A 13018-nucleotide genomic window follows, 5' to 3' on the forward strand; every position below is an offset into this window, starting at 1 on the left:
TACTTTGCTTATCCCTCTAAGTTAACCTTTAACATAAAAATTTTTTTGTTTGTTTTTTTCTATTTTTTTGCCGCACTATGTGATGTGGGACCTTAGTTCCCAGACCAGGGATAGGACCCGCGCCCCCTGCAGTGGAAGCACGGCATCTTAACCACTGGACCGCCAGGAGATTCCTAACTTAAATTTTGTTCTTTGGAGATTCTGTACTTTTTTGTCAGCTCATGAAAACATTTTAAATGCTTTTTAAAAATTTTTTATCCAACATTTTTGTTTTCAAAGGTTGGTTCTGGAAGCTAACATTTAACTCTTTCCATTCTTCTCTATCTAATTGCCATTATTATTTCTAATAATTGCCATTATTAGTTCTAAGAAGCATTTTCTGACCCCTTAAGTCAAATTGGATACCCCTAGTATATGTTTCTATAGCAGTCTTTACTTTCATAGCACTCTTCTATATTAATATTGCTTGTCTTTCTCCTTTCTCAAGGCCATAATTTCTTTGATGGTAAGGACTATGCCTGGCTTATTAATTATAGCCCTAGTACCTGGCATAGTGCTTGGAACACAGTAGACACTTGCACTGTGACTAGGCTACTGTCATCTTTTTCCTGATTACTACCACAGTCTTCTTACTGGTTTCCTACCTATAATGTTGCTTTTCTCCAGTCTTTTCTCCACTCTGAAACCAGTTTGCTCTTTGTGTAACACAAAGCTGATCATGTTTATGCCTTACCATTGCCCCAGCAGAAAGCTCCAATAGCAGTTTAAAGTGGTTCCTGTGGCCTAGTCCCTGATTATTCTATAACCTAATCTCTTATTGATGTTCATTCATGCTTCTCAAGTTTTAGCCAGTCTGAATTACTTTGTTCCCTAAAGGTGCAGTGCTTTTGCTTTCCTCTTGGGCTTTATGAACATACTTTTATTCCTACACTTGGAACCTCTTAATTCTCTTTTCCCACAGAAGAAACTGGCTAATTCTTGCTCATCCTTAGGTCTAATAGTACTCATATTACTTCCTTTAGGAAGTCTTTGATTTGTCAGCATGAGAGGAGTTTGAATTGTGTATGGCTTTAACACTCTGTACTTCTGTCTTCAAAGCACTTGACAGTTACTTGTATATTGTCTGTATTCCTCACTATCTCATAAGCTAGCAAAGGCTGTGTTAGGCATATTGACTATTACATTTTCTGCATCTAGCACAATTCTGATTCATGGTAGGTATTCAAGAAAAGCATTGAATGAATGTTAATTTAGACATTATTTCCTGCAAGTTGGAAAAGAGTGTGTCTTAAGAGTTTTTAAAGTATTTCCCTAAGGTTACAATTGTTAACTGAGTCTCAGGTTTTTAATTTATTAATATATTTTATGGTGGGGTTATTTTAAAATTGTGACCTCTGAAAATGTTTTGTTCCAGTTCAGACTGCTGGAAAGAGAATTGAATCCATACTGGAAGGATGGTGGGACAGGTCTTCCACCAGAAGACTGTAATGTGTCATCAGTTACTAAAGGTATCTTCATATTCTGATTGTAGCCACACAGGCATTTCTTATAACTTGGTATTCCTAAGGGAATCAACTGAGTCTGCTAGTAGATTGGTAAGATGTATTATGAATTCCAAAAATGAATAATAATCTAAATCAGATTTTGAGATGTATTAAATCTAAATTTTATCACTAGTTATTATTTAAATATTTCTGTCTGATGCTGTAATTTTGATCTAGTCTGCAGATACCTGTGTCTGTTTATGTATTTGCAAAACAATGATGTATATTGATTATCTGATGTGAAATTTGTATGGTTTTATATTATGAGTGTCTATGGATTATTACTAAAGGTTCAGTTTACATATAGGAAAGCAATGATAAAACATGCAGTCTTTTAAGGCCTCATTTAAATTACTAGTACTTGGGAAGATTATTTTAACTATAATATGTTAGCAAATTTATTAAATATTTTTATACTTGATAATGTTTTTATATTTGAGTTTATATTTTGAATGGATTAATGAAAAGTATGGTTCTGTGAGGATGTAATCCTTTGGTTTGTTACATTCTATAACAAAATGTAAAAAGTATTAAGCTCTGAAGTTTCATGAAAATGATGTATAAATATTAAAGATGTGATTTTATATTTTCAGAAATTCTTACTTTGCCAGCATTTACAAATTTTATTGATGTTAGGATAGTGCTGTTACTTTCCAGCAGATGGAGACACAATACTTGTGTCACATATTCATACCTTTCACCATAATTTTAAAAAATACTTATATGCCAGTTAAGTGTTACATTGACAACTCAATGAAAAGTTTGATTAATTACAATTAACCCAGTATACACATAGTAGTATTATAAATTATCTTTTCATCTTAGTCATTTCTCAGCAGAATGTTTTCCTGCTTTTTATACATAGTTTATTTTTATTTTGGCCATTTGTTATATTCTTTTGTGTTTTATGAGAGATGTCCCTGGAGCCACGTTATAGGTTCCTTTTTAATTTATATTTATTAGTTTTACTGAAGTTATTAGTAATTATAACCTTTTCTTTATTGCCTTTCAGCTTGGGCAATAAAGAAATGTCTCTGCTGGGCTATATAATAATAACTGTAGTCATATAAGATTCTCTTTGAAATACTGATGTTTAGAAATTTAAGAGTTTGGGAATCATAAGTTTTCTCAGTGAACTATTATTATGTAGGGCTGATACAAGCTTTTACCATCCTTGTTGTCAGAGGACAGTCAGTAAGTTCATCTATGGGGAAGACTTAGAATTGGCAAATCCTGTCTGAGTATATGTAGTCAGCAGGTTCTTAACTTCACTGATTGGAGAAGACCCAAAGTTCTACCTTAGGTAGTATCTTTCAGCTTGCTGAACCAGTAGAATCAAAGACACTAGGAGAAAAATGACCATACATAAAGGTTTTAGAGAGCCTTTCTCGCTTCCCTTTCATATAATGCTTTCACCATTTCCCTTTCTCATATTTAATTAGAAGGAGAAAGAATGACAGAAAGCTCTGAATGTCTGTCAGAGGTTCAGATCCCAGAGTTGAAATTAAGCTTTAAAAAATGATTTGTAGGTTTTTCTGCGTATGCAGATAGTGTGGTCGTTCTCTTTAGACTAGTGGTAGAGTTGAAACTGTGAGGCACCTAAAAGTGTTATAAAAGTAGTATTAAGAGGTATGTAGAGGTGCTATAGTGTTTATATTTAAGGACTTAGACTTTGGAGTTTGACTTCTTGGGATTAGAATTTTGGCGTTTCCACTCATTAGTTCTGTGATTTGGGGAATGTTTCCTGACTTCTCTGAGCCCAGTTTAAACACTGTAGTAGGGAATAATGGTATTACCTGTCTTATATGGTTATTATGAGGATTTATCACAGAATCTGGAATATAGTAAATACTTAATAATGATGTTGTCAAATATTTGTCCTTATGATGAAATGTTTTGGGAAGATTTTATCAACAGGTTTTTTGGTAATGATTGAGGTGCCATATACACAATAACTAATTTGTTACTCTTGATATTTTTTTCCTTAGAGAAAATTAAGTAGAAAAATAAATAAATTTTCACTGTCCATACAAAATTATCTTAAATCATATTTTAGTAATGGGAATATTTGTACAATTTTTAAGTTTACAGAATAACACGTTTTTGTATCAGTTTATTTTCAATAGCAGCCATGTGAGGGTAGCAAAGTAGATGTCCCAATTGTATAGGAAGCTAATACCTAATGTTCAGGAAACTAAGGCTGAAATTGGTCAAGTTATTTGCCTATAGTCATATGAGTAGTACTAGAACCCAGGTCTTCTGATTTTAGTCTAGGGTTAGTTACTCTAGGTTTTCATTAGAAGACTCTGTTACCATGTAGTTAGTAGATATTCTTGCTTAAAAACTCTGTATTTTTGTTCATCCATGTAGATTATTTTCCCTCTTTATTTTTTGGCTTTCTCTTACAGAATCTTTTGAGAAGTTGTTTCAAAGTTGATTTAAATCAACTGCCTTATTTTGCACACAAAGAAGCAAAATTTAAAGGAGTTAATGACTTGCTTGAGGTCTTACAACTATTTAATAACAACAGCAAGACTAAAATCTAGGTCTCCTGATATTCAGTTTATTGCTATTTTTATATTATCCTGTCTTCTGAGAAAAATGAGGATGTAGCCCAGATTCACTTGGTTGTATTTTGTCTATAATAATATAACTTTTAATTATGGAAGCATATACTCAGTCTCTGAATTTTTGACTTATAAACAACAGACTTCACGTACAGGTATATATTAAGTGCTCCATACCAATGAATTTACTGTAATTATTTGATATATCTTTATCTCAGATAGGACAGGGACCATGCCTTATTCATGATTGTTTTTGTTTGTTTTTTTAAAAAGTTACTTTTTAGTGAGTAGTTACCCCATTCACCAATGTTTTACCCCCTTATTATTATTTATTATTTTTTTTTTTGCGGTACACGGGCCTCACTGTTGTGGCCTCTCCCGTTGCGGAGCACAGGCTCCGGACGTGCAGGCTCAGCGGCCATGGCTCACAGGCCCAGCCGCTCCGCGGCATGTGGGATCTTCCCGGACCGGGGCACGAACCCGTGTCCCCTGCATCGGCAGGCGGACTCTCAACCACTGCGCCACCAGGGAAGCCCCCCCCTTATTATGTTTTGATTTCCTTCTGTGTTTAATAGATTTTCATATTCATAGTAAGTGTTCACAAAATATTTGTTGGATTGAATTTCTTGATAGATGGTTCTGTAGTTGGTATTTTTTGTTTGCTTTTTAAATATTCAATTTGGTGAATTCTCTTGTTATAAATATTTTATTATTGCTATTGTTGGGGCCCAGGGTACGTTGCCCCAAAGTGTGCCTCAATGGCATATTGATTATTTTGAATTAAAGTTACTTAAGAAAGAGCTGATGCAAGAGGGACACTTTGAACCTCCTCTCTGTCTTCCTGAAAGTAGGGAATAAATTGCATATGAAAAATGAAGGTAGAAGGAAATTCTTATAACAGAGATAGGGAATTTGAGGTCAAAAAGCCTATACAAACAGACCCTGTTACTTCTTTAATTTATTACCCCAAGCCCAAACTCAGTTTAGATTCTTCACTAATTAAGCACCCAAAGCCTAAGTTATTTTTGTCCTATAAATTTCTTATAAATTTAGTGTTTCTCTGTCTAAAAAGTATAAAAACTGGCTTCTTTGGTCCCTTCTTAGGTCCCATTTCTATGAGAACTCCATGAGCATGAATTAAAATTTTCACTGTGTCCATCAGTTTGTCAGTAGATAACTCCTCGGAATAAAAATTTTAATTATATAGCTAGAACATTAACATGGGTGTTATTTACAGTGGTTGTCTCTTATCACTGTGTAAATTGCAGATTTAGACTAACTTCCTTGAGTAGCTGCATTGTTAATTTTGAACTCATAGAATGTATACATTAAAAAAAAGAGCAAGAGCAAAATAAACTTAAATGAAAAGCGAATCATTGAGTTAACTAGAGACCTGGATTTGAAGTACACGGTATTTTAGGCATGTAAAGTAAGACCCGTTATCTTAGAAGAGATAGCTTAGTGAAGATAAACTTTTGAGATTTGTGTGAGGGACAGAATTAATTTCAGAATTGAAAAATCTGTTTTTTTTAAAGTAAACTTTTTATTTACGTTCAACACGTACATAGAAAAGTACACAAATCTTTAGTATACAGACTGATTACAGTTGACCGTTGAACAACATGGGGGTTAGGGGCACCTACCCTCTGTGCAGTTGAAAATCTGCATATGACTTTTAGTTGGCCCTCTGTATTTGTGGATTCAACCAACCATGGATCCAGCCAACTGCAGGTTGTGTATATTGTAGTATTTGCTATTGAAAAAAATCCAAGTGTAAGTAAACCCACATAGTTCAAACATGTTGCTGTTCAAGGGTCAACTGTATTTTTACAAAGTGAAAACATCTGTGCAATCAGTGTACAGTTTAAGAAACTGAACATTATTACCATCCCAAAGATTCGCTTTGTGGCTCTTCGAGTCACTGTGCTCTTGCCAGAGTGTTCTGGCACCAAAATTCTGCTTTGCCTGGAATCATATACTGTGCCCTCTTTTGTTTCCTGCTACGTTTGTGCCCATTTTCAGATTCACTTGTGTTGTTGGGTACATAGTCATTTATTCTCATTGCTATGTAGTAGTCTATTTTAGGAATATATATATCGTAGTCTATAATGTATATTCATTTGATTCTAGGCTGGGATTACTACAGGTTTCTTGCTATGAAGATTCTTGTACATGTCTTTTGGGGTCTCTGTATTTTGTGGGTTATAGAGCTGGGGTGATCTAAACTAGTTCTGTTTTTGAACAAGGAAAATCAGGAACAGTTTTGATTTATTTATTAGATTTCCTATATGCAAATGAAAAGTGTGATGTATATAGAAGGAAATATAAGCAGCCTAATAAAGTTTGTTGGAGGCATTCAGATTTCCGTAGTTGGTAATCACAGCTAGAATAATTTGTTTCATTGTTATTATAGTTCTGCATTAATATCTGCATTATTATCTATGATAATACAGATAGTTCTGTATTATCTGTAATTTCCTTATTTGTTCTTTTTTAAAAACTATTAATATATTTTATTTCATTTATTTATTTTGAAAAAAATTTTATTGGGGTATAATTGATTTACAATGTTGTGTTAGTTTCAGGTGTACAGCACAGTGAATCTGTTACACAAATACATATATCTGCTCTTTTTAAGATTGTTTTCCCATAGAGGCTATTACAGAGTATTGAGTAGAGGAGGTCCTTATTAGTTACCTATTTTATATATAGTAGTGTGTATGTGTCAATCCCAATCTTCCAATTTATCCCTCCCCCACCCTCACCCACCGGTAACCATAAGTTTATTTTCTACCTCTGTATCTCTGTTTTGGTTTTGTAGATAAGTTCATTTGTAGCCTTTTCTTAGATTTGACATGTAAATGATATCATATGATATTTGTCTTTCTTTGTCTGACTTAAGTCACTAAGTATGAGAATCTTGAGGTCCATCCATGTTGCTGCAAATGGCATTATTTTGTTCTTTTTTATGGGTGTGTACTATTTAGTTGTATATATATGTACCACATCTTCTTTATGCATTCCTCTGTTGATGCACATTTAAGGTGCTTCCATGTCCTGGCTATTGTAAATAGTGCTGCAGTGATCATCGGGGTGCATGCATCCTTTTGAATTCTGGTTTTCTCCATATATATGCCCAGGAGTGAGACTGCTGGATTATATGGTAGCTCTATTTTTACTTTTTTGAGGAACCTCCATACTGTTCTCCATAGTGGCTGTACCAGTTTGCATTCCCACCAACAGTGTAGGAGGGTTCCCTTTTCTCCACACCCTCTCCAGCACTTATTGTTTGTAGACCTTATTGATGATGGCCATTCTGACTTGCGTGAGGTGATACCTTATTGTAGTTTTGATTTGCATTTCTCTAATAATTAGTGGTGTTGAGCATCTTATCATGTGCTTTTTGGCCATCTGTATGTCTTTTTTGGAGAAATGTCTATTTAGATCTTCTGCCCACTTTTTGATTGGTTTGCTTTTTTGATATTGAGCTGCAGGTGAACTTTGGAGATTAATCCCTTGTCAGTTGCTTCATTTGCAAATATTTTCTTCCATTCTGAGGGTTGTCTTTTCGTCTTCTTTATGGTTTCCTTTGCTGTGCAAAAGCTTTGAAGTTTAATTAATAAATTAACTGGGTCCCATTTGTTTATTTTTGTTTTTATTTTCATTATTCTAGGAGGTGGATGGAAAAAGATCTTGCTGCAGTTTGTCACAGAGTGTTCTCCCTATGTTTTCCTCTAACAGTTTTATAGTATCTGGCCTTACATTTAGGTCTTTAATCCAGTTTGAGTTTATTTTTGTGTATGGTGTTAGGGAGTGTTCTAATTTCATACTTTTACATGTACCTGTCCAGTTTTCCCAGCACCACTTATTGAAGAGGCTGTCTTTTCTCCACTGTATATTCTTGCCTCCTTTATCAAAAATAAGGTGACCATATTTGCGTGGGTTTATCTCTGGCTTTCTCTCCTGTTCCATTGATCTATATTTCTGTTTTTGTGCCAGTACCATACTGTCTTGATTACTGTAGCTTTGTAGTATAGTCTGAAGTCCAGGAATTCTACCAACTCCGTTTTTCTTTCTCAAGATTGCTTTGGCTATTCAGGGTCTTTTGTGTTTCCATACAAATTGTGAAATTTTTTGTTCTATTTCTGTGAAAAATGCCAGTGGTTGTTTGATAGTGATTGCATTGAATGTGTAGATTGCTTTGAGTAGTATAGTCATTTTCACAGTGTTGATTCTTCCGGTCCAAGAACATATCTCTCCATCTGTTTGTGTCATCTTTTACTTTTTTCATCAGTATTTTATAGTTGTATGCGTAGCAGTCTTTTGTTTCCTTAGGTAGGTGTATTCCTAGGTTTTTTATTCAGTTTGATGCAGTGGTAAATGGGGTTGTTTCCTTAAGTTCTGTTTCTGATTTTTTGTTGTTAGTGTGTAAGAATGCAAGAGATTTCTATGTATTAATTTTGTATACAGCAACTGTACCAAATTCATTTATGAGTGCTAGTAGTTTTCTCATAGCATCTTTAGGATTTTCTATGCATAGTGTCATGTCATCTGCAAACAGTGACAGTTTTACTTCTTCTTTTCCAATTTGGAGTCCTTTTATTTATTTTTCTTCTCTGATTGCTGTGTCTAGGACTTCCAAAACTATGTTGAGTTGTATTAGCAGGAGTGGTCATCCTTGCTTTGTTCCTGATCTTAGAGGAAATGCTTTCAGCTTTTCACCATTGACTAATTGTTAGCTGTAGCTTTTGTTGTGTATGGTCTCTTTTATGTTGAGGTAAGTTCCCTCTAAGCCCACTTTCTGGAGTTTTTTTTTTTTTTTGTCGTAAATGGGTGTTGAACTTCGTTATAGTTTTTTCTGCATCTATTGAGTTGATCATATGGATTTTATTCTTTAGTTTGTTAATGTGGTGTATCACGTTGTTTGATTTGTGTATATTGAAGAATCCTTGCAACCCTGGGATAAATCCCACTTGATCAGAGTGTATTATCCTTTTAATGTGCTGTTGGATTCGATTTGCTAGTATTTTGTTGAGGATTTTTGTGTCTATGTTCATTAGTGATATTGACCTATAAATTTTCTTTTTTTGTGGTATCTTTGTCTGGTTTTGGTATCAGGGTGATGGTAGCCTCATAGAATGAGTTTGGGAGTGCTCCTTTCTCTGCAATTTTTGGGAAGAGTTTCAGAATGGTAGGTGTTATCTCTTCTCTAAATGTTGGATAGAATTTGCCTGTGAACCATCTGGTCCTGGACTTTTGTTGGAAGATTTGTAATCACAGTTTCAATTTCAGTGTTTGTGATTGGTTTGTTCATATTTTCTATTTCTTCATGGTTCAGTCTTGTAAGATTCTGTCTTTCTACAAATTTGTCCATTTCTTCTGCGTTGTCCATTTTATTGGTGTAGAGTTGCCTGTACTAATTTCTTATGATCCTTTCTATTTCTGTGGTGTCCATTGTAACTTCTGTTTTTTTTATTTATAATTTTATTGATTTGAATCCTCTCCCTTTTTTTCCTGATGAGCCTGGCTGAAGGTTTATCAATTTTGTTTATCTTCTTAAAGAACCAGCTTTTAGTTTTCTTGATCTTTGCTATTGTTTTCTTTGTGTCTATTTCATTTATTCTTCTCTGATCTTTATGATTTCTTTCCTTCTACTAACTTTGTGTTTTGTCTTTCTTTCTGTAGTTGCTTTAGATGTAAGGATAGGTTGTTTACTTGAGATTTTTCTTGTTTTTCGAGGTAAGCTTGTATTGCTATAAACTTCCCTTTTAGAACTGCTTTTGCCGTGTCCCATACATTTTGCAGTGTCGTGTATTTGGTGTCCTTTGTCTCTAGGTATTTTTTGATTTCCTCTTTGATTTCATCAGTGATCCATTGATTATTTAATAACATATTGTTTAGCTTCCATGTGTTTGTGTTTTTTACAGTTTTTTTTTTTTCCTGTAATTGATTTCTAATCTCATAGCGTTGTGGTCAGAAAAGACGCTTGATATGATTTCAGTTTTCTTAAAATTTTCAAGGCTTGATTTGTGACCCAAGATGTGACCTATTGTGAAGAATGTTCCATGTGCACTTGAGAAGAAAATGTTTTCTGCTGCTTTTGGATATAATGTCCTATAAATATCAATTAAGTGTATCTGGTCTAATGTGTCATTTAAGGCTTGTGTTTTCCTTAACTTTCTGTCTGGATGATCGATCCATTGGTTTCAGTGGGATCTTGATATCCTCCACTATTATTGTGTTACTGTCAATTTCCCCTTTTATGGCTGTTAGCATTTGCCTTATGTTGAGGTGCTCCTATATAGGGTGCATATATTTACAATTGTTACGTCTTCTTCATGGACTCATCCTTTGATCGTTATACAGTGTTCTTCCTTGTCTCTTGTAACAGTCTGTATTTTAAAGTTTATTTTGTGTGAGATGAGAACTGCTACTCTCGCCTTCTCTTCATTTCCATTTGCATGGAATTATTTTTTCCATTCCCTCACTTTCAGTCTGTATGTGTCCCTAGAGCTGAAGTGGGTCTCTTGTAGACAGTATATATACATGTCTTGTTTTTGTATCCATTCAGCCAGTCTATACCTTTGGCTGGAGGATTTGATGTATTTGCATTTAAGGTAATTATTGATATGTATGTTGCTATTGTTATTTTCTTAATTGTTTTCAGTTTGTTTTTGTAAGTCTTTTTCTTCTCTGTGTTTCTTGCCTAGAGAAGTTCATTTAGCATTTGTTGTAAAGCTATTTTGGTGGTGCTGAATTTCCTCTTAGCTTTTGTTTGTCTGTAATGCTTTTGATTTCTCAGTTGATTCTGAATGGGAGCCTTGCTGGGTAGATTAATCTTGGTTGTAGGTTTTTCCCTTTTATTACTTTAAATTTATCCTGCCACTCCGTTCTGGCTTGCAGAGTTTCTGCTGAGATATCAGCTGATAACCTTATGGGAATTCCCTTGTATGTTATTTGTTGCTTTTCCCTTGTTGCTTTTAATATTTTTTCTTTGTATTTAATTTTTGTTAGTTTGATTCATATGTGTCTCAACATGTTTCTCCTTGGGTTTATCCTGTATGGGACTCTCTGTGTTTCCTAGACTTGGGCAACTATTTCCTTTCCCGTGTTAGGGAACTTTTCAACTATAATCCCTTCAAATATTTTCTCAGACTCTTTCTCTTTCTCTTCTTTTTCTGGGACCCCTATAATTCGAACATTGGTTCCTTTAATGTTGTCCCAGAGGTCTCTGAGACTGTCCTAATTTCTTTTTTTATTCTGTTCCACTGCAGTGATTTCCCCCATTCTGTCTTACAGCTCACTTACCCGTTCTTCTACTTCAATTATTCTGCTACTGATTCCTTCTAGGGTAGTTTCATTTCATTATTGTTCATCACTGTTTGTTCTTAGGTTCCTCTAGTTTTTTGTTAATCATTTCTTGTATATTTTCGATCCGTGCCTCTATTCTGTTTCTGATATCTTGCATCATCTTTACTATTATTACTCTGAATTATTTTTGGGTAGATTGCCTAGTTCCTTTTCATTTATTTGATCTTGTATGTTTCTATCTTGCGCCTTTGTCTGCCGCATATTCCTCTGTTCTTTCATTTTGTGTAACTTACTATGTTCGTTGTCACCTTTCCGCAGGCTGCAGGGTCGTAGTTCCTCTTGCTTCTGGTGTCTGCCCCCTTGTGAGTGATGTTGGTCCAGGGGCTTGTGTAGGCTTCCTGGTTGGAGGGACTGATGCCTGTGCTCTGGTGGTTGGAGCTGGGTGGGCAGGGCTGTGGCAAGAGCTGTATTTTGGGTGTCTCGAGCATAGGATGACTTTTGGCAGCCTGTCTGCTGATGGTTGGGGTTGTGTTCCTGTCTTGCTGGTTGTTTGGCCTCAGACATCCAGCACTGAAGCTTGCAGGCTGTTGTGGGGAGCCAGGTCTTGTTGCTGAGATGAGGACCTCTGGGAGAGCTCACACTGATTAATATTCTCTGGGGCCAGGAATTCTCTGGAGGTCCAGTGGCCAGGACTTCATGCTTCCACCACAGGGCTCAGTTTCAACCCCTGGCTGGGGAACCAAGGAAGAACGTGCAAGCCACGTGGTGTGGCCAAAAACAAACAAACAAAAAACAACAAAAAAAACAGAAAAGAGACAAAAACCAAGAGAAACAGAAAACCAAAAAGAAGCAAACAAAACCAAAAAGATCCAAAAAAACCCCACAAATAATAAAGTAGACAACCACCAACCAAACAAAAATACCTCAAAATGAAAACAAACAATAGAAACAGAACAAAAACAAAAGAAAAACAACACAAAAAGCAAAGACTACAAAAAATAAACACACAAAAATGACAAGAAAACAAAGTGAAACAAACAGAAAAAGAGAAAGAAAGCTCCAAAACAAAAAAGAAAAAAAAGAAGACAAAAAGAAACAAAAATGACAAAACAAACAAAAAACCCAATAGACCAATAAAAAATACATTTAAAATTTTAAATGAATTAATTAAAACAGCAAAACAGAACAAAATAATTCCCTGGGGGCTCTGCTATCAGTGTCTTTGCCCCCATGGTGAGCCATTTCCAACCTCCACCTCCCCAGGAGGCCCTCAAAGACCTTTCAGGTAAGTTTCTGGACCTGCTGTGGGCAGTGTGGTTGCAACACAGATTCTGACCTGCCCCAACTCCCATGTGCACATGTCCCCAAAGTCCACAGCTGCCAAAGCTAGACCCATCTCAGTTATGGGAGCACTCATCTCTTCAGTTGTTCTGTAGGTGTTGGATATACCAGGCTGATCATGGGGGTTAAATCTGGCTTGTGCAGCTGCACGGAGAGATTTTAATTCCTCTTCCTTAGTCGTACAGCCGTGGGGGCTCAGTTTTGGTTTTGGTCCCATCTCGGTGTGTGGGCTAACCTCAAGCATCTGCTCTCCAC

At 35.4% G+C, this 13018-nt stretch overlaps 1 protein-coding gene across 2 annotated transcripts in view; it reads left to right on the forward strand.

Annotated features, from left to right (window-relative positions):
* The window catches only part of CWF19L2 (CWF19 like cell cycle control factor 2), a 199854-nt gene that overhangs the window by 42205 nt on the left and 144631 nt on the right, over positions 1-13018 (forward strand). For both annotated transcript variants that reach the window (XR_016393904.1, XM_022560508.2), the window contains exon 6: positions 1415-1508. Coding sequence is in view for 1 of the 2 variants with exons in the window: in XM_022560508.2 (XP_022416216.2) it covers positions 1415-1508 (94 nt within the window). In the remaining variant the exon portion in view is untranslated. The remainder of the gene's footprint in view (positions 1-1414; positions 1509-13018) is intronic.

This window comes from Delphinapterus leucas, chromosome 7 (genome assembly GCF_059928025.1).
Source record: "Delphinapterus leucas isolate spDelLeu-1000000601 "Yukka" chromosome 7, BTC_Dleu_Yukka2, whole genome shotgun sequence".
Lineage (NCBI taxonomy): Eukaryota > Metazoa > Chordata > Mammalia > Artiodactyla > Monodontidae > Delphinapterus > Delphinapterus leucas.